This window comes from Coffea arabica, chromosome 11e (genome assembly GCF_036785885.1).
Source record: "Coffea arabica cultivar ET-39 chromosome 11e, Coffea Arabica ET-39 HiFi, whole genome shotgun sequence".
Lineage (NCBI taxonomy): Eukaryota > Viridiplantae > Streptophyta > Magnoliopsida > Gentianales > Rubiaceae > Coffea > Coffea arabica.
Window position 1 is genome coordinate 47,349,803 of NC_092331.1, and position 22,700 is coordinate 47,372,502.

Consider the following 22,700-nt stretch of genomic DNA (forward strand, 5'->3'; position numbering starts at 1 on the left):
TGCAATGTCCATGATATTATTTAGGTCCTACAAAATTTGTGGGAAGATCATCAGCTTGTTATCCCATGCTTGTGTTGGAATTCCCTATAGAATTCGAAAGCGAGATCTTATTAAGTGGGGAGTTTGATACAAAATAAGAAACTTCTAGTTGTTCAATTTATTGTTCTATATCGTTAGGGCTACCCGAAAGTTAGTCAGGACTGAATAAATTGGGTAGTCGTAATAGCTTTAGTACTATTTTATTAGTTTTCTTAGAGTTTTATTATTGTTACTAGCATGGAATGAATTTGATATTTAGGAATAATGGATAGACAACATCGGCCCTGATAAGTGAATATTTAACGTATATTTTGTACAAAGTTTGGCATGAATTTTTGGTATGTTTTGAAAAGATTAAAGCCATATTTGAACTCTTTTGGTGATAATTGATTAAATATTGTTTAAGTGTTCAAAATTTGATAAGTAAGTAGATTAATGTGTTAATTTTGTGAAATTATGAAGGATATTGATATATGGAATTCATGCACGAGATGAAGGAATTGTAAGAATTGTCCTGAGGATAAAGTACAAGAGAAACTAGGAGCAAACATGAAGAGAAAAGAGAAGAAGTAAAAAACTAGAAATTCATCAGCACAGATCCGACCTCGGATCCGTGTGAGTAAAGGGTGATCCGAGGGCTCGTCTGTACTTCTGAAGCAGTGTATCCGAGGTCATACGATCTGAGCTTGGATCCATCAGAGAAAGTCCTCGGATCGATCTTCACCCCTCGGATCCAAGGCTCAGATTTGCCTCTCTCTTCAGCAAGTAGCACAACCATTTTTTCTCACTTTTCACACAACTTTCCTGCTATCTTGGGAGAGAAAATTCGGTGGCACATGCTTCTGCAACAAAAGAGAAGACCAAATGAATTATTGACTAGTCAAAACAACATATCTTTTGACTTCCTTTACAAAATCTGAGTGGTTGAAATCATGAAGAAGAAAAAATATGCCTTTCTACCACCTTTTATGCAGAAACACAAGGGAGAAGCCAGTCATCACCTTACATAGCTAGTTTTTCTTCTTGTAACTAGTTTCTCTCTAGCTAGGAGTTTTTTGAGAAGCATTTGGAGTTTTCACTTGTAATCATCTTGTACAAGAATATAGCAGAAATTGGAGGGTTTCACCATCAATTGGCTAAGCTTTCTTTTATCTTTCTTGTACTTATACTTTATGATGTTTTGCATTAATAAACTTGTGAGTTTGATTGTTAAATCATTCATGAGTAACTAAACTTCTTAATCTAGGGAGTAGATAAAACTTATGGCTAAATGAGATAAATTGAATGTGATTTACACTTGTTATATCTTGTATTAACTTGTCTATTTGTGCATGTAGTAATTACTTGTTATTGCTTGATTACCAATAGCATGTTTATAGTTGTTATTGTTCAATGAGAATTGGTAGTAACAATGAAAACATATGAGTAGAGCTTAAGTTGTATGTTCATGAAAATAGAGATACACTTAAGTGGATTACTTAGCATTTCATGAAAGAAAACAGAGTAGTAGTAGTATTTCACCATGAAAATAGGGAAAACTAGACTACTCTAAGCCATTTTATCATGAGAATGAAGTTTGGTAATATAAGAAATGAATCCCTGGTTAAACAAGAATAATAACAAGAGGTAAATCCATTTATTTGTGTTGTTTATGCCATAAGTGGAATCTACATCCCTAGATTTATCCTAGAGTGAAAATTCTCCATTTGCATTTAGCATTTGCTAAACTAGATTTGTAGATCAGATTTGTAGAAAATAGCAATATGATTTCTCTGCTCAAATTCATTCATAAGTCTAAATAATAGAGAAAACAAGGACCTAGTAATTGGTTAATTTGCTCCTTGTGGGATCGACTCGATACATGCCCTACATTACAATTTTGGCTTGTATACTTGCAGTTAAACGGGTATAAGATCGGATTTAAACTTGTATTGATATAAAAATCCCATCAGGCCCTATGACTGGTCCTATGTCCGGGAGTTAGACATCATCCCAACCAAATAAATAGCTTTGTTTGTTTAGGGGTTTAAGTGTGCTTTGTTTCATTTTAGAGTAGGAAAGATTGTGGCTTATAAATAGGTATAGCTAGGGTTTTTGCAATCAGATTTTTTCTCTAACTAGTAATGGAGAACGTGTTTTGCACATGAATGTGATGCTTTTAGATGTTTTCCTTTAAAATTTTAGAAAATCAATTATTTTGAAGAAACAAATGTAATTGAGACAAACAAATGTGGTATTAAATATTGATATTATTTTATATATTTTTTGAACTTAGTTTGTCCTAGCCAATATAAATGCACAAGCAATAAATCATTCTTTGTTGCAAGAACACTTTTATTTTGTAACAGTATCAATATTTTTGTCTTTCAATTAAATTTAGATGGCCTAAATGTTCTTTTTTTATGCTATTTCAGTTTAATTTTTAAAATTTTTTGAATAATTTGTTGCTCCCTTTTAAGTCATTCTATGAATTGTTTATTTGTTTTAGTGAGATTTTCTAATTATTGTTACCTTTTTGCCAACGATGTATTGTAAAATGATCTATAGTACTATTGCAATTATAATAGTATCTAAATATATTGAAATCCCACCGTTCAAATTTAAATAGCTACACTTTGAAGAGAAATGTTTTGATTCAGAGAAACTTATTTTGTATTTCTCACTGATGACATACTTTATGATTATAGAGTTTATATGATTAAAATTATAAGATGTTAAGATTATTTATTACATAATAGTCAAACTAAACTTGGATATATTTTTATTCACCTTTGAAGTACTCCTTGAAATTGATATTTTATATAAAAAAAATATTTTTTGGCTTAATTTGCCATAAATCAAAGGGATGTTCACTTTTGTAATTGTTATTTTAATTGGATTGTAACTTAATACTATTATTTGTTAGAAGAATATGATTGATAAAGTTCATTAAATTTAATCTTTATTGCAATTTAAAAAATTAAATTCCCAGCATAAAATTCTATGCCTACCTTGGTACTCCATTTCCCATTATATTTTGTATTAAAGGTTTTCTACTCAATACTAATATAAACATATTAAAAATGTACTTTTAAGGCTTAATTTACTTGTATCCAAAAAATAAAAAGATTTGTGGTACTTTTAAGAAACTCATAGTACCAATTTATTATGTTTTGTTTCATGTTTGTAGTACTCTCAAAACTTGGATTTGTAAATAAAATTTGTTCTTCTTTCTTCTGGTAAATAAAAAAAAGTAAGGAATCTTTCATTGTTGTCATTTGCTAGCATGTTTGATATTATTTATTAATGATGAAATACAATGCAATTTTTCCATTTATTAGAGAGGAATGTAATTTTGGCATCACAAAAACTAATATCGTTTTTGGTTTATGCTATTAACCACTAAATTTCACTATATTTTTTATAATTTATAAATAAAATTTATTCTTCTTTTTCGATTTAATTCACTATAACTCAAGGGAATTCTTTTCATTCTTGTAGTTGTTAGCATAGTTGATATTAATTATTGATGAAATGTAATGAATTGGTTGTTCTTTTTTGGTTTAATTCACAAGAATCACCACAATTTAAGGGATGTTTCTTTGTAATTGTTAGCATAATTCTTATTAATTATTGGTTGTTCTTATTTTCTTTGTAACGACACTTCGCCTGAAGAGCCCATTAGCGCGGGCTGTTTGTCTCCTCGATTGCTAAGACCACAGGCTGCTGTACCAGAGTGCTCGCAGACTTTGAGCGACCACCTAAATGTAGACAGTTAGGGGTACTGGAGCAGAGACGTCGGCTAGCTCGGGGTCGTGGCATACTGGCTAAGTTTCCTTCGGATAGAGAGCTCAGGTCAGTGAAACACCATTCTCAAAATTCTTTTCACGCTTTATCTGATGATTAGTGCGCTTTTTTGGAATATTCGGGGTGTTTCTAAATCTCCAAATTTATGAAGGCTGAAATAATTAATTGTGCAACACAAATTGTCGGTGGTTGGGATCTGTGAGCCTAAACTCTCGACAAGAGACATGGAATCAATTCGTGTGCATTTGAATTTTGATCATGTGATCTCTAACCCATCAGGGGACCTATGGGTTTTCTTTATATTTCCTTTTACCTCCATGGTTGTTGGGGAGTCTGACCAACACCTGTCCATCTCGTTTGGTCATCCCCACCGATCCTGTCCTATTATTGTCTCCTTTGTTCATGCTAAGTGTACTGCTGCGGAAAGGAGGAGGCTATGGCCTGCTTTGCTTCGCGACAAGCCTAGTCACGAGCCATGGTATATTGTGGGGGATTTTAACCTTATTTTGTTTGCGAATGAGAAGAAGGGTGGTCAGCCGTTTCAGCCATATCAGGGCTTAGAGCTTTCCCAATTTATGGGAGAGACTGGTGTGCTCGATGCAGGGTTCTCTGGGTCCAGCTTCACTTGGTGTAATAATAGACATGGGCGAGCAAGACTCTGGAAGTGTCTGGATCGGGTATTACTTAACATGGCATGTTTAAACGATTCGGCCTCGTTGGTTGTCTCCCACTTGGTACGGAAGCCCTCATACCATGCCCCGCTTCTCCTCTCCTTCTTTACCAGGCTAGACAAGAAGCCTCGCACTTTTAGATTCCTTAACGTGTGGACCTCTAAGGATAGTTTGTTGGATGTGGTAAAGGTGGCTTGGCAAGGTGATGTCAGCGGCTTTCCGTTTTATCACATATGGACCAAATTGAAGAGAGTTTCTCAAGTTATTCAGCAATGGAATAAGGAGATGTTTAGAGATGTTTTCCTCAATGTGAAGAGAGGGGAGGCAGCGGTGGCCCGGGCCGAGCTTCAGATGCAGGCAGATAGCTCGGAAGAGAACTTTGTTGAGTTGCAATGGGTGCAGGATGAATTGCAGAGGGTCCTAGCTGTAGAGGAACAATTCTGGAAACAAAAAGCCAGGGTTAAGTGGCTAACAGCACGGAGACAATAATTCTAGGTTCTTCCATTCAGTGGTGAAACAGCGGAGGTATCGGCCAACAGTTCACAGGATTCGGGACTCCCACGGCGCTTGGGTTACTGATGATGACACAATCGGGGCGGAAGCCGTGAAGTTTTTTGACAACTTGTTTTCGGCGGAGTCTTCTTCGGATTTCCGATTACTCCAGGTTATTCCCAACTTGAGTTCCGAAATTGATAATAGTTGTTTGGAAGAGACCTCTTCTTACGCCGAGGTTACAAAGGTGGTCTTCTCTATGGATGAGGATAGTGCAGCAGGCCCAGATAGCTTCACTGGAAAGTTCTTTACCTTTGCTTGGGAGGTGGTCGGTCCTGATGTCTATCAAGCGATTCTCAGTTTCTTTTGTGGAGCCGAACTTCCTCGATTTGTCATAGGTACGTCAGTTGTTCTCATTCCAAAGGTCCTCAATCCACATTCCTTCTCTCAATTTCGTCCTATCAGTGTGTGCAATTTTTTGAGTAAAGTCATCTCGCGGGATTTGGTCTGTCGGTTAACTCCGATTTTGCCTCGGATTATTTCCCCTCAGCAAAGTGGTTTTGTTCAGGGTCGGACTCTATCGGATAACTATCTCTTTGCTCAAGAGTTGATTACAGATATTGGAAAAAAGTGTAGGGGACGGAATGTAATGCTTAAACTGGACATGGCGAAGGCATATGATAGGATGTCTTGGGTGTTTATTATTAGGGTTTTGCACCGCTTTGGATTTCGGGAAAGGTTTATTGATATGATGTGGCAGTTGTTGTCCAATGTCTGGTTCTCCGTGCTTGTTAATGGAGTTTCGTATGGTTTCTTCAAGTCTAGTCGGGGCCTTCGGCAGGGCGATCCCCTGTCACCGGCCTTATTTATTATTGGAGCTGAGGTTTTGTCAAGAGAGTTGAATTTATTATACTCTCAATCGAATTTTGTACAGTATAAAGTGCCAAGACACTGCCTCCCATATCCCACTTGGCCTTTGCGGATGACGTTATAATCTTTGCCAATGGGTCGGCCTCTTCGTTAAAGAAAATTATGCGGGTGTTAGAGCTGTATCAAAGGGCATCGGGTCAATTGGTGAACACTAGTAAGAGTGGGTTCCTGCTTCATCCAAGCGTCTCAGTGGTTCGTCAGGGTGTCATCGAACGAGTTACTAAATTTTCGAGAAGAGGATTCCCCATTCGATATTTGGGACTTCCATTGTATACCGGCAGGTGCAAGGGATCTTATTTTGCGGATCTGTGCCAGCGAATGGTTGAAAAAGTGCTCTCCTGGAAGACTCGGCTCTTGTCATTGGGTGGGAAGATCATTTTGATTAAGCACGTGCTTTCGAGTATCCCCATTCACCTCTTGGCCGCAGGAGTAATGCCAAAAAGCATCTTTCATACGATTGAGAGGGTATGTGCTAATTTCTTGTGGGGGATGACTGAAGAGTCTATGAGGTTTCATTGGGTGCGGTGGAGGGACTTATGTCTCCCACCAGAGAAGGGTGGTGTTGGATTTCTTTCCATTGATGACACTTATAGGGATATCTCCTGCAAGTTGTGGTGGACTTTTATGCAGAATCTCTCCCTGTGGGCTGTGTTCATGCGAGCCAAATATTGTCATGACACTCACCCTTGTCAGGTTGCCCTGAGGTCTCCTAGTTCAGCAACATGGCGCCACATGTTGGATATTAGAGGATTTGCGGAGTTGTTTATAATTTGGAGACCTTATAGTGGCTTTTGCAACTTCTGGTATGATAACTGGACGGGGTCAGGTGCATTATATCTTCGAGCGGAGGTACAGGATCATTTGTCCTTCCATTACTTTATTGTGGGCGGGGCATGGGATAGCCGCTTGTTGTCTCATGTCCTTCCGCCTAATTTAGTCCGAGTTGTGCTGAGCTTGCTAATCCCTTCTTCGGTGCACAGGATGGTGTGGACCGCGTCATCTTCTGGGAGTTTCTCATTATCCTCGGCCTTCCAAGAGGTGCGAGAGGCTAAACCCTCGTCCTTCATGTTCATGCAGGTTTGGCATCAACACATTCCTCTAAAAATTTCCTTCTTTATGATGCTATTGTTGCGGGGACGGTTGCCTTTGGATGATATTTTAACCCGATTTTGGGTTCATTTACCGTCTAAATGATTTTGCTGTGTGGAGCCCACGGTTGAAAAGCTAGAGCACGTTTTCATGTCGGGTGATGTCGCACAAGCAGTTTGGAAGTATTTTGGGCCTCTCGGGTCTCTATCTAGTCTTAACTTGGCGCAGGAGCATTTAAGCGTATATTTGGCGAATTGGTGGTACATGTCTACTAAGTCCGCAAGGATAAAATTTGTCTTTCGGCTCCTACCCGTTTTTGTGTGTTGGAACTTGCGAAAAGTGAGGAATTCAGCAGTGTTTGAAGGGGTTTTCAAGGATGTCCAATCCATTTGTTGAGCTATTTTTCAAAACTTGAAGGACGCTTACTGGATGAAATTTGGTGAATTACAACAGGTCGCATCGTGGCCCCAGTTCTTGAGATTGGTGGAGCAGTGCCCTGATGTGGTTAAGTTTCGTCTGGTTCATTGGCAACCTCCTGGGCTGGCAACGTTTAAACTTAACATAGATGGGTGCTCCAAAGGGAACCCGGGGCTGAGTGGTGGTGGGGAGATTCTTAGGGATTGCTCGGGGAAGTTCATCTTCGCTTTCGCTAGTTGCTTTGATGTTGATATTAGCTTGCAGGCCGAGGCAAAGCGTTAGTGCTTGGGCTGAGTCTGTGTGCCCAGAGGAACTTTTTATATCAGTTGGTGGTTGAGTCGGATTCGCTAGTGCTAATACAGATTTTGAGGAATGTTTACCAATGCCCGTGGACGATTAGTTATGACATCGAGCAGTGTCGCAAGTTCTCTCAGGGGAGTATGCAATTCAAGCATTGCTATCGCGAAGCCAATAAGGTAGCGGATGTTCTAGCCAATGTGGGGCCTTCGTTGAGTCGGTATGTATTTATGAACATTTCAGGGACTTACCACGTGTAGCGAGAGGCGAATATTGGCTGGATAAGCAATCGTACCCGTCTATTCGGCGCCGTCGAGTTAAGTAAGTAGGTGTCTTATAGTTGGCTTGTATCGTTGAGGTCAGACTTATGTCCCCCTCAAGAACTGTTTTGAGGCAATAAAATCCTTATTTTTGAAAAAAAAATGTTAAAGAAATGCAATGTAATCTGCTATTTATTATTGTCAAGGGTAATATTGGTATCACACAAACTAAGATTAATTTTTGTTTACACTTGTACTAAAGACTCATCATGTTTTTGTATAGTAATAGATTAAAATATATTATTTGTTGGTTTTTATCAATTGTGAGAGTTTCCTCTCGTTTTCATGGGTCTTTGATTCATGGCCGGTTTCGTTTGTGCAACGATTCTCGTTTGGAGGGTGTTTATGAACCCCTTTTGTTCCTCCGCTTCTACTATCGCATCAATTCTTTTTTTAAATGTGTTAGTTGAATAAGCCAATAAATATTGAACCAGCAGAGACCACTTGCTTTAAGAAGTTGCATAAAGGGAATGGGAATAACTTTTACTTAATCTTTTTGTGAAACCAATGGTGTGATGAGTAAAATAAGTATGCATCATCACCATTATTAGAACTTAAATAAAAAAATTCGCTAGTCTTCTAAATTAATAAATAAATTTGTACCACCCATAATTGAAAATTTCATTTTTCTCCAATCCTAACACTTAAGAGAATAGTTGAATTATCTGTTCAAATGTGACTAATTATTATTATTATTATTATTATTATTATTATTATTGTTATTATTGTTATTACTATTACTATTACTATTACTATTACTATTACTATTATTACTATTACTATTATTACTATTACTATTATTACTATTACTATTATTACTATTACTATTATTATTACTATTACTATTACTATTATTATTACTATTACTATAATTATTACTATTACTATTATTATTACTACTATTACTATTATTATTATTACTATTACTACTATTACTATTATTATTACAATTATTATTACTATTATTATTATTATTATTATTATTATTATTATTATTATTATGACAAATCCCATACACGGAGGAGGGACACCACCCCTAATTTATTATTAAAATGATGAAGAAAAAGGAGAACATAAACCATATATCCAAAACAAAAAGCAAAATTAAACTGGAAACGACGAGTACTACTTCCTTGCAAAGTTTTTGACCAACACTTCCAAATTGAAGGCAAACCTATCCTGTCTAATTTATAAGCTCCCCGAGCCAGCAATGGAAGATCCGCGGCAGGTTGAAGGCAAACCTATCCTATCTAATCTATAAGCTCCTCGACCCAACAATGGAAGATCCACACCAGATTGATAAACCTCCAAAGCACCAACATTGTAAAGAATATCAGAAACTTGATTAGCTTCTCGGAAGCAATGAATAACTAGAATAAAATGAGAACTTAATGCACGAATCTAGTGTATTTCATGATATATACTCCATGGACAATCTGCCTTATTGAGGATTTGAACTAAAACCATCGAGTCCAGTTCAATCTGAAAGTTTGTGAACCCGTAAACAACAATACACTGTTGAATTCGAACCAGCAGCGCTCGAGTATCTCATTGAAAACTTGTAGCAGTTCCAAAATGAGAAGAAAATGCAAGCAACAAATCAACATTGTCATTCCTAAGCAGCACCCTCCTCCATTGAGACCTGGATTCCCCTTCGAACAACCATCTGTAATCAACTTAATTGTATCAGAAGATAGGCACAACCACCTGACAACTTTGTAAGTAAATTGCTGTTTAAAGGAAGTGACTTCATCATAGAAGTGCTGCCAAGAAATCGACAGACAACTATGCTTAGGAAATTGCAAAATAAACAGCCCCTTAATATCCTCGAGTATTAGCCCACATATTAAGAGTTATAACCCAGAACCATTCATCTATTCTCAAACCCAAAACCATTTGGCATTGACCTTATTGCATGGCAAAACAATATTATCTCAAACCTGGTTGATGCAATTTTGTTCAGCTCGAAAGTCAACAAAAAGGAGTTATTGCTTAAACATACAATATACAAGTAGAATATAAATCACAGCCACATGTTTTCAGATTGAATAGACTATATAAGTAAATTGTAGTACATTTATATGCATAAGTTGCTAGTTAACTATGTTATTTGACCTTTATTTTGAATAGAAACTACTTAATAGTGTCTTATATTGTTCTAGTAGGTGAAGAGTTCAATTGAAAAGAAAACGGACAAAATAATTTTGGCACAAAGAAGCAATGGTAGCAGAAGAAATGAAGAGAAAAGGATTAGCAGGAATAATATATTTCAGTATTTTAGTGATAACTTGAGTTACAAAAATTTGATTAAGATGATTTTGTTATTTATTTTGAAGTTAATAGAATGATCTACAATTCTTATGAGAATCAAAATTCTAGTTCTCATATTCTCACAGCTAAAAGTTCAAATTACTGAAATTTATCTTTGCTGCAATCCTCTTGCGACTAGTTCTCAGTATTTTGAGCATATGCCAATGTCTAGACCTCCAAATGATATTATTCTTGTGGCATTGAAAAATTAATTCAAAGGACTATAACTTTTATGCTTATGCAAGAGCTAATTTAGCCTCTTTTATAGAGTTATTTGGCTTCAAATAGGGTCCACGGATGGATCCTTCAGGATCTTCATATAGATCCGTTATATCAGGCGCCAATTATTATTTTGGAAATTACACCAAATTTGTTCGGTTTTGATCAAGTTTTGTACTTTGAAACAACTCTGACACCGGAGTTTAGATCGGAATTCACACTGGAGTCATCGGAATATCACCCAAACGTGACTTGTTTCAGTTCCAGGAAGGGTAATCCTACCATATTTGGGATAGAACTTTAGAAAACTATAAATAGGGGCTATTTAGAACATTTTAGAGCTTAAAAACATTAGGGTAGCATTAGTTCATCCTTTTGACATCTTCCTTTCTTGAGAGATCAAAGAAGAAGCATGGAGGAATCAAAGAGGAAGATCAAAACGAAGATCGGAGTAAGAGCAATTGAGAAGTTTTCTTTATTTTTATCTTCTTATTTGTATCTTTTCTTTGAATTCTTGCATTTATCAATGATTATGTTAAACTAAATTGTGTCTTGGATTAAGGTTTTGTGAAAGATATTTGATTATTTATTCCAATTAAATTATTGACTTTCTCTTGATTTAATTATATGTTTGTCATTGGCTACCATAAACATACTCTTAAAGTTTGTATTAAACTGAGAAGGGATATACAACCGTGCAATAAATAGATAAACATACTTAGTCTAATCACGAGGGTATGTTAGGATTGGTATGATGTAATTAAAATCACCTAAGATTTTAAAGAGTTTAATTAAATACATATGATCTCGAGAGAAATGTAAGATTTAATTAGGCACAATTTTGATGTATCAAAAGATAATTTAAAGTATCTTTGCATGATTTGTTCTCGGCATGTTCAAAAATTAACTGGATAATTAATTCTAACTCTGGATGAAAATCTAAAACCCTAGTCTTTGTTAATTGTTTTCTCACCTTTATTTATTAGATTTGATTGTCTATCTTCTTCTTAATTAGTTAAAAATAAATCCTCTACATTTTGTAGAGAAAATTAACTCATTTCTGGGTTTGACCTCTAGAATACTCCTGATGATTTTATTACTGTGATCAACCCTATTCACTTGTGGGAATTTGTGGATCACACACAAAGTTTATGTATCATTTTTTCCCTTTTCAATTCGACAAGTTTTTGGGTACCTACGGACACGATCTAGAAACTTAATTTTATTATCAAACTGATTATCATTCATGGCGATTTGCAACTGCAATAATCTCATGGAAATTGACACACACTCATATTAATATAAGATGGCAGTCAGCATCACCTGATATTGAATCTCTGCTAAAGGGGTTTCTACTAACATATGCTATTCTTTCCATGAAAATATGTGGTGAAGGACTTGTTGATTCTGAACTAAAATAGCCATATTAGTGACAACAACTTCTTCAATTAAATTCAACAAGAAAATTAACAAAAATTCTTATACCTCAATATTGCATAAAAATGCAAATAATTTATACCATTAAAGTACGTTTAGCATGGGTTGAGACGCGGATTAGATCACTCTTTTTAAAACTATTCGTGCTCCTATGGACTGTAATCTGATGTAGTAGGTTTCAACACGTCATCTCCAGAATATAATAACCCAATCATTTTGTCACTGTAGTCCATTCCAATCTACACTATTGGAGTAAGACAAAAACCTCACATAACACTGTTCTTTGCTTTAAAAACTCTAATAATAGTAAAAGAAAGAAAAGTATAAGATAGACTAGAGACAGCAAAGTACATGTATGATTTGGTTGATAGAATCCTCTATTTATAAGATGAGAAATGTGGATTACTAAAATACCAACATTAAGAGGAATTAACACCTCATATTTTTAGCTACAAAATTGAAAAGGTTTAGAGTCATTGTATAACCGTAAAAGTTCACTAAATGAATTAAGAAATAAATCTCATTTTAAAGACTTAAGTTACACTTTTGAATGATTGAATATGTAGCTGAAATTCATTAAAGAATTTGTACTTTATTGTGTTTGAATGCAAAATAAACATGTGACATTTTTTTTATTAAAATATCTAACAAGACTTCTATACTTGTTACCCATAAATATAATTTATAATATATGCATTAACACAACAAATGTACGTACTAACACAATGAATTTATGAACTTAAAAAACAATTGTGAAGCAACAACAATTTCTTACAAGCTATTGGGATTTGTGTGGCAAAACCTCTTGTTACTCTAGATGTGTTGTAGCTCATATATTTATTGTTGAGTACATACATTTTAGAAGGATATAATAATCGTTGATAATTGTATAGATCCTTAACCCAAAACTCTGAGTTATGATGAATCTTTCAGAATTGTTTATGCAATAGTCTCCTGTCCATGTCTACACAATCATATACTTTACATTTCATTGTTTTTAATAGTTTAATTCCACTACCATCATGTACAATTCGTCAATGACAAAGACAGAGGCAATTTTACATCAAATTAGGTCGCGATGGAACTTGGAAAAGTTGTGTTATCAGTGATAGGTTGGGTGACTGTAAACTTCTTTGTTTGGTCAATTTCATTTATGAAAAAAATGAAAATCAATACCAAGGACAAGCGCACTTCAATACACACTCAACCAATGACAAAGATAAGACATTCAGGCAAATAAGGTCAGTCAGCATAGTCTAAATCTATGAAGAAATGCGTACTCGGTTATATGTATAAATTTGGGTTAATCCGGTCAACACGGACAGTGAATACACTAAGCCGGTCTGAATGCATGACAGCATATTTTGATTTAAATTTGACTCCAAATTTTGTACATGTAACATATATTCAAGTCCGCTATGGTATATAGTCAAGTAGGGAAGATTAATCCATAAAAATCAATTTTGAAGACAAATTAAAATTCAAATAACGTTCTTATCTTTCAAATAATTCTAAAACTTTCTATATTTTGGTGTAACAGCAAACAATTAGCATTTGTTTAGCAAGGTAATGAAAAGAAGATGAGGATGTTATTAAATTTAAGATCGATTGAAGGTCATAGCAGTGATGAAAAACAAATAAAATATTTACTGGACTCCCTAGCATAATTTATGTTAGGTTTATGAGTAAAGAATTATGTCCCACATTGGTTCGAGAAATAGAAATATAACGGTTAATATGTAAGGATCCAAGATCTAATAGTTTAAACTTTTGGGTCAGAGTTGAGTTCCTGACTTGCATATTAGGCTTTTTGATGGGTTCTCTCGAGTTGGATAGGTGAAAATTCCCTTGGGTTTGACAACTACTCATAAGTAAGTGGATTCTTTTCGGAGTTGGACCAGTGAAAATTTTCTTGGGTTTGGTAGGGGAACTACTCATGATCTTGAGTGTTAAGGTGGATTTGCGTTGAGTAATAAAGTGGGTTCGAAGAAGAGTTTGTAAATTTGAATTTAATGTGAGGGGGAGACTTGTTAGATTCATAAATAAAGGATTATGTCTTACATTGATTCAAGAGAGCCCTTAATATATAAGTAATGGTTTAAAATGTAATAGTTTAAACTTTTGGATTAGAGTTGGATTCCTCACTTATATATTGGGTTAGAGTTGGATTCCTCACTTATATATTGGGTTCTTTGATGGACTTTCTCAAAGCATTTCTTCCTAACAATTTACAATATTTTCAAACTTGAATCTTGACCACTGTCTAAGTCTAATATGGCATACAACAATTTGCATTTCATTTCCTATATATTGCTGCGTTCTACTGTTTGATGTAAAATTTGCAAAATATTGCTTGAAAATTCTTCAATTTGGCTTAAGACAATGTAATGGCTTTGCATTTTAGAGTAACCAGAACTCAAAATACCTGAACTCCTGAAGCCTTAATTGTGGTCATCCTCAAACCTCTATGTTGTATAAAGGGTTTGAAACTAAGACACAAAATTGTTACGAGCTTTTATAAATTTATCATATGAATTTTTTATTGTTAACGAAAACTACAATTTATTTTCGTTGTTTGTTGTTTTCCTAAAGAATTAATCTACCTTTATTGGCTTCTTATAAAAAAAATTAAGCAAAGGGAAAAGATAAAGAAACTTCAAGAAAATAATACAGCATTATGTGTATGTGTTTGTGTCTGTCTATATGTATATTTAAATACATATAAAAAAGTATATCCAAAATTCTATCAATACTTTCACTAATTTATGCAATAGAGAAAATTTGTTATTGCATAAGAATCATTTACCTTAAAAGGAAGAATATACATTTTAATCATTTCAATTTTAATGTACACTATTATCAGGCGATACATTTATAGGCAGTTGCTTATGAGGTACTTCGAAGTTTGTATTACAACTTATAATAGTTAGAGAGACTGAGATGGTTCAAGCTCAACATTAAATGGTCTAGGGTACTATATGTGAGAACCCTAAACCTTTTATATTTTCTCAGCCTTTTGGTTTATTCTCATTTCCCCTTTTTAAGTGAAAATTTGTTAACCAATTGTTTTAAACAAAGGAAGGTTTTGTTATTTCGTGTTTTTGTGTGTGAGATATGTATATATGTGTATGTGTTGGGAATGCGGTTGAGCGCGGCAATCGAACTCGGAAAGAGGAAAATTTTTGTGACAAAGCTGAAGGGCCAAATCCGGCAGCAAATCCGGCCAGTTCTTGGCCGGATTGCCAGCCGGATTGTTGAAGGGTTTTGAAAAAAAAATGTGTTTTGCCTCTGCCTTGAATCCGGCCGGAAATCCGGCCAGATTCCGGCCGGATTGTGACGTAGCACAGGCGGCCACCAACTTTGACCGCCTGTTTTCTTCTCTTTTTATACTGTTTTTAGCCCAAAATATCTGCATTTTTGCTTCTTGCTCAGCCGTACACCTTGAGAGAAGAAAGAAAAGCTCTTCATTTCTTAGTTTCAATTTTTGCTTGAATCTTGAGATTTCACCGTTGGATTTTCAAACCCCTCCGTACAAGTGATAGCTTAAGGGGATTAAAGGTGTTAGTGGAGTTGTTTTTGGAGGGAAAGCTTTAAGTTCCTACCTTTTTTGAGTTGCAAGGTGAGTTGCTAAGGAAGTTCTTGTTTTGTTTTAATAATGGTATATTGGTGGCTTGTGAAGGTTAAAGATGCTATATTGTGGATGATTTCATGGTTTTAGGTCAAGTTGGACCATTTTCTGATTTATTGGGGATTTTTCCGATTTTATATTATAGTCATGGATTGGTTTTGATTTGATAGCTCTAAATGGTGGTAAATGGAACTTTTATGCGTTAATTGCGATCGTTTGCGGAAAATTTACGCTTGTGGGGATAATTTCCGATTTTAGGGTTTCAATTTGGGGGTTTTCTTATAGTTGGCTCTTAAGCTTCTAATTGGCTTTGATTGAAGGGTATTGTCGCCTAATTGAGTGTGTTTTATTGCTTGTTAATCATATATGTGATAATGGTTAATTGCTATGAGTAATGGATTTTTTATTGTAGGGTGAAAGTGAAGAAAATTAGGGGAAATGCTGTCCGTTTATTTTCTTGTTTTGTAAATGAGTTAAAGTGGTTTTTGAAATGTGTTTTGTGTCGAGTTGGGCGTATTTCATGGAAAACTACATTTGGTACTCTCGAAGGGTGTTCGAGAAGCTACTTTCTATTTGAACCCTTATATTACCGCTTGGTGAATATCATGACCATTCTACCATTTGAAAACATGATACCTCTTTAGTTTCAAATTCCAAATGGTTACTTACTCCTTACCAAAATATAGAGGTATGATTTAGGATTTTCTCGGCCACAAGTGAACCATTTTTAAGTGAGGGTTTAAGTGTGAAAGTAAGGTGGCGTTGTCCTCCTTTTCATATGATTTGTATCAAGACATTTAGTCTATACTAGCTACTTGAATACGAGTTGATTTTGAACTACATAAACAATCCCGAAAACAGTATTTCTCCGCCTATGGAATTGGATTCCGACTTGTCTTAGGTTCAAGTGTTTTTCGCCGAAAATTTTAGACCCCGTTTGAGTTTAGTTTTACGTTTGGTTGGTGAAACTCTTAGTTATTTCCACCTTCCGATCCAAATGCCCTATTTTCACCTTTAAAGGCCTCTTTATACGTTTTACTTGTAATTAGTCGGGTTTCTTTGATTTCACTTCATTGTTTTGTTAATTGCTAGATGAACTATAATATTCTTTCTCGTTGAATCTTAGGTTTTCTCGGTGACTGAGGGTAATATCCGGGAGGATATTTTACACGTTATTTTGCATAACTAGGTGAGTGTTCCTTGTTTGCTATCTTTTTTTGACTTCAGGACTTGTGTTATTGTTTGATAATGTGTTAAGTGTTTTCAAGAATTTCCAAAATAAGTTTTCTAGGCGAGTGTATACTTTATCGCGCTCGACCTAAATGAAACGTAAAACTTTCAATGATTTAATGATTAAACGTTACATGTGCATGATGTAAGCCTCTTGGCTGAACTGGGCCCTGCTCTTCGTTACCGATCGACTTGAGCCAGAAACGGTCTTGGTCGGGCGATATGGTGACCCTGGGTGTGAACGTTTGGTATACTCAAGTATTACCTTGTATTCTGGTGGAGCTTGACCAATTTCCAGGAAGGGGTTGAACGAAACAAACGAATGAACGAACGAACGGGGGTTTTACTTACAAAAACGCATTTTCAAATGAAGGAGGAATAAGGGGAATGACAGGAGAACGAACGAACAAACGAACAAATGGCTCCCTGTGAGCCCGTATCCTTTTAATGTATGTGTTATTATCGCTTTCCATTATTGATACTCTATGTTTAATGTATTGGATTGATGGTTTGATTATGTGATCGGAACCTCACTGAGTTTTAGCTCATTCCTTTAGTTTTATTTTCCGTAACAGGGGAAGGCGAGCCAGGACGGGAGCTTTGTATAGACTAGCTTAGGTTAGATCTCTGATTTTGTGATGTTTCTCGCCCTAGTGCTTGGCACGGGTTGGATGTATTGTGGATTGAGAACCTTTGTATATTCGATGTTGTATTTCCTTTTGAGATAGCGATGTATATAATTTTGCTTTAAGTTTTGGATCGTTGTTATATTTTCCCTTGTGGGCTTATTCTGGTTTTGGTTGAGGTTGAAGTGAACAACTGCGTCCCGGCGAGAGTTGGGCAGGCGGTCCGCCGAACCCTTTGGTTTGCCTTAGGGGGAGGTGGGGCTGTCACACTATATGAAGAAAAATTTGGTTCATTCTCAAATGTAGTGTTAGTATATATGTACAAGCTCTCACGAATAGCATATCCACAAGCTCATTAGGTGGTTCTCAGCAGAAAGGTCCAATAATACAAGACAACGATTGGTTTCGAAAAGTTCTTAAAATCCAGGCATTCATCCACAAGACTAAAAAAAGCTAATTTTGTCTTTAAATTTATTTATCTGACATTATCACTACAACAAAAATGACCTTTACCGGCATTTAAAAGTGTCAGTATAGATCATCTAACCTGACATTTTACCTTTCCTCATACCTAGGATGAGTGTCGTCCCTTCCAATATGGGGATAGCCTCGTAACATTGAAATGTGTCAGGAAAACTATGCTGTTATCGCATCCCGTCTGCCAACAAAAATCGCTTCTCGTGATAATCAAAAGTGTCAGGATAGGTATAGTACATCAATAGGATATCGAATTCTAAGAAGGCATCTTGAGTTGTCTTAATATATGGCTTTTAAGGACACCTAACCTAGTCAATTTACATTATTTTGGACGACATTCCCATGTGTCATTAGATATTGTTTTAAAAGCTGAGCTATGCTGCCACTTTTAATTGCCAGGAGTTTTTTTATATTTTTTTTTATATGGAAGCAACCTGCAAGTAGTGCTTCCTGCTGTACATTCCATCAATCAGAAACCCAAAGAACTTGTAAAATTATCCCAAAGAGCAGAATGCATATAGTAATTTAAAAGAAAAAGTCAATACTCAAATATAATTTGTTAAACTAAAAGTCGGTAACAAGTACAAAAATAGCAAGTACTAAAATCCCAAACAAGTACTAAAACATTCTCATGTACACAAACTTGAAATACTCTCTTGTGCACAAACTAAAAGATTCTCATCCCTAACAAGTTGAAAGAACTAACAGTAGCTTCCAAACTTTCCAATGAAATGAGAGCCTTCAGTCATAACCACGAAGTACCTATCAATCTTCAACTAGTTCCACCTATGCACAAAGTTTGTGGGAATCATTAGATCATCATACTAACAAGAGCTTTCCAGAAAAGCCACAATGTATTTGCTAAAGATCAAATTAAATTGCCATGATTCCAGAGGCGAAGCCATTCATGATGAGACCTAAGAGCCATAATGTAAAGACATGAACCCCTTTTCCACTACTCTGGGTTAGGCCACGAGCCATGTCATTTTGTTTGATTCAAAGTTAGGAACCATTCTAAGGATTTAAATTTGTTCAAATTTTCTGTATTCCACGAAATAATCACTTCCAGGGGGAAATTTTGCAACCCACTCACACTTAAGATCATCTGCTATCAATGAAAAACTAAACTTTGGATCCACTCAGTAACATAAAGTCAACTGCTAACAAAACTAGTAACATGCATTTCATATCGGCAATTACAAGGCAGATCAATGCATAAAGTTAAAAGCTTTCAGAATAAGTATTAGCAACTCAATGCCCATAAAGCTAATACATAAATGTGCAGCAGTTGCTAATCATGAAGCTTTAGTTGCATTTACTTCTTAAATATTAGCTAGAGAAAAGATCATAACGTTTCCCACCTGGAAGCTTTAATTTCATCTATTAATTACCACCTCATACTTGCCAACAACCATAATCACACCACTCATCCTCTTATACCAACCACAAAGCCCAATAAACCCAATCTCCTGCCCCCGACCCTCCTCTCCCCCACCCCCCCGCCCCTAAAAAAAAAAAGGAAAACCAAAAAAAGAAAGAACAGAACAAGAAATGGTTCTTGGAACATTTACAATTTTCACAACCCTTTCACAACAAATACATGGAAAGCACTAATGAACATCATCTGTAGGCCCAATTGAATCAAACAAAACTGACTACTAGTCCTCAATTTACTGTACAACCACTAACCACCGACATGATTACTACCAAACATGCAGCTACAAAGCAGAAGCAACCTCTTTAATTCATAAAACAGAGTACAAAATCAACCCATTTTAGTACTCAACTTCCATCCTTAAAATCCAGAAAAGGCCATGCAACAACCTTAATCTTCCTCACAAAGACTAAAGACCATTCTTTGATCAGCTTATACCAAAAACCCACAAAGTTAAAACACATATTTTTCAGTTTCAAGAAAAATCACGAGCCAAGATTTACCTTTAGAGAAGACTTAAAGCAACCCTTCCGATACTTAGACTGGAAAACTTAATGATGTATTGTTGTCCTATCCTTGACCAGTTCCGTTTAAATACTTAATGTAATTACCTAGTAGATCAAGAATTTAGTTTCTTTTTGGTGTTAATGTTTTCCACATGAATGAGGAGTTTGTTTTATCTATTCTTGGCTTCCTCATGAATCAAGGAATGTAGAAAATGGAAACATAAGAAAGATCACTCAATAAAAAACCTATACTAGGTTGTTTTCGTATTTATGGTGAAACCATATATTACCTAATAACTTTTCAGTACATCAAATTGCAATCATGGACAGCAAAATGTGCATTGCATCCATTGCTTTCGCGAAAAATTTGAACTATATTAAACGGAATGCCTTAAAGTTTTTACCTCCAAATGAGGGAAGTTCTACATTAGTTCTCAAAAGAAGCTGTGCTTTGTTCTTGTGCAGAGTCTCCATTTCCTTTCTTTAAGGTAAAATTGTTTGGAGAGGCGTTCATTGCTAAAGTTTCTTGATACAAAGCCTGTAAAATAGTTTCCCCAAATTTTAGTAAAGACAAAAGCGAGGCTAAATCAAATGCTTGTATGATATTTTACCATTTATCATTGCTAGATATACTCTCATTGCCCTACTTCCTAGACTGCAATTCAACTTTCAAAGCCTTAAGAAGGTCATGCATTTCAATTTGTTGGTTTTACATTTCAGCTTGTCAGTTCTCCAGCCTTTGCATAAGTTGCTATTGAGTTTGGACTTGAATTTCCAACTCAGCTGAGCGCTTTTCAGCTTGTTCAGCATTTTTCTTAAATTTTCCAACCATGTCAGGACGAATAATAACAATTCATTAAAAAACAAGACAGATTATGTCCCATCACAGAAGATGCAAAAGAAAGCTCCAAAGTCTGAATTATAAGTTGTAAGTGTGATTATAATTTCAAGCTAGTCCTAAAATTATACATCTCAAACTACACAACATCAACTCCCAAGTCTGAAAAAGAATAACCAAAGGAGATTTCAAGTCATGAACAATCCCTTCATATGATACATACCCAGCCTACTCAATCAGTGACCGGTGTCGAGCCTGTGCAATAATAATTACTAAAAAGTCCTAATTACCACCACAATTAATTATAGAACAAATCCAAGTACCGGAGCAGGGACCCTAGGTGTGCAATGGGTTACTTGATTCACCAAAATTGTCTATAAAAGTATTAAATTTGTTTACAATGGCAAGTAAGGTCGATTCCACAGGGAACGGATAGGAAGTTGTTTCTTTCCAAGTCAATAGAACAAAATTGGGAGATATTTAAGGGAATGAAGATAAAAATAAAATAAACAAAATTCAAAAGCAAACTCAACAAGTACAATTTACTAAACAAAATAATTAATAAAATTCTACCCAAACGATCAACTTTTCAGGCATGGTCCAATTAAATGATCATTGAGGCAAAGATATTTCATTTATTCATCACTAGGTTGGTTATAACTAACAACACGCTCTGACAATCAGTTTTTCCTTACTTCTTCAACAGCCAAGGTACGACCGTTGACTACTTCTCTAACCAGAAAACAACCCTAGGTACGACCGTAGGGAATTTAATTATCCAATTGCATTAAATTTAGAAAAATCCAACTCTAACCAATAAACACGCTAAGAGGGTTTATTTAAATTAGATCTTACGTTTTCTCAATATAAAACCAATTATGGTGGTTGTCACTAATTATCAACTAAACGAATAATTACGAATTCAATTTAGTCAACGTGATAGTAGGTTATTAGATTAAATTAAATATTCGGCCGTTGATACTCAATTAATAAAATAACCATGAACAATTAATCCAGGAAGCGCACGAATAGTAACAAATTGGAAGAAATAGTGAAAGTTCGATTAGATTTCACAGATGTTATGGACTGCGCCTTCGCGTTAATCCTTGGGTAGAGAAGAAAACTACCCGCTACTCATCGTATCAATCTCGCGTGACTTGATTGATTCCATCCATACAATTACCAAAGAATTGGGGAAGATGAATTAATGAAGAAACAACAGAGACACGACGAATAAAAACTCAAATTGGTTCACTATTGGGAGACACGACGAAGGCATGATTTGTAGAAAGCTAAAGAGGGTTAAATCCTAAATGCCCTTATCATTTCAAATGCATTCAGTTCAACAAAATATGGCCGACATGTATAAAATAGCAAGTTCTAGAATGTCAATATCATGTGTGATACCCACTCAATAACACAAACGAAGTAGACAAGAATAAGGTGCTTGTGCATGGCTAAAAAGCTCCCAAAAGTTTTAAGAATGGGTCAAGTCCAACATATTCAACATTCAATGATATTACCAAGGAAAATCAAAATGCATAGTTAGCATATATGACCACATATCCGTTCACCCTGATTATGCAATCTATCATAGCAACATGCTTTAACAGTTAACAGTTGTAGAACTAAAGAAATCAACTAACTACATATTTTTTTGAATTTTTTGTTTGTTTTTTGTTGTTTTTTTTTTAAACAAAAAGAAACAATAGAAACCATCCAAGCAAAAAGAAATAACAGAAATCACCCCCCCACACCTAAAACCTACATTGTTCTCAATGTAGCAAAGACAAAATAAAGTGTAAGGTTAAAGGGGGTGCAACTTCCCTGACTACCGAGAGGGTGCAGCGAGACATTAAGGGGGAGGAGGATGAGGCGGCTGGAATCCAATATGAGCAAAGAAAGCTGCCTGATTCTTCGTCTGAATATGGGCAAAAGCCTGCAACGCTGTAA

The 22,700-nt window shown here is 35.5% G+C and overlaps 1 protein-coding gene across 1 annotated transcript; it reads left to right on the forward strand.

Moving 5' to 3' along the window:
• The first annotated feature begins 4,049 nt into the window (after positions 1-4,049).
• On the forward strand, positions 4,050-22,700 carry LOC140021323 (uncharacterized). Its single transcript, XM_072072087.1, has 6 exons — positions 4,050-4,955; positions 5,017-5,871; positions 6,015-6,995; positions 7,461-7,694; positions 7,787-7,941; positions 22,532-22,700. The coding sequence occupies exons 1-6, from the start codon at positions 4,050-4,052 to the stop codon at positions 22,698-22,700; spliced, it is 3,300 nt and encodes a 1,099-aa protein (XP_071928188.1).

What these genes read in the sequence shown, in the direction of transcription:
- LOC140021323 (XM_072072087.1), top strand. Translation starts at nt 4,050, where the DNA reads ATGGAATCAATTCGTGTGCATTTGAATTTTGATCATGTGATCTCTAAC. An exon ending in CGTCCTTCATGTTCATGCAG is followed by an intron (nt 6,996 to 7,460) that starts GTTTGGCATCAA and finishes GAATTACAACAG; the next exon opens with GTCGCATCGTGGCCCCAGTT. An exon ending in ATATTAGCTTGCAGGCCGAG is followed by an intron (nt 7,695 to 7,786) that starts GCAAAGCGTTAG and finishes GTGCTAATACAG; the next exon opens with ATTTTGAGGAATGTTTACCA.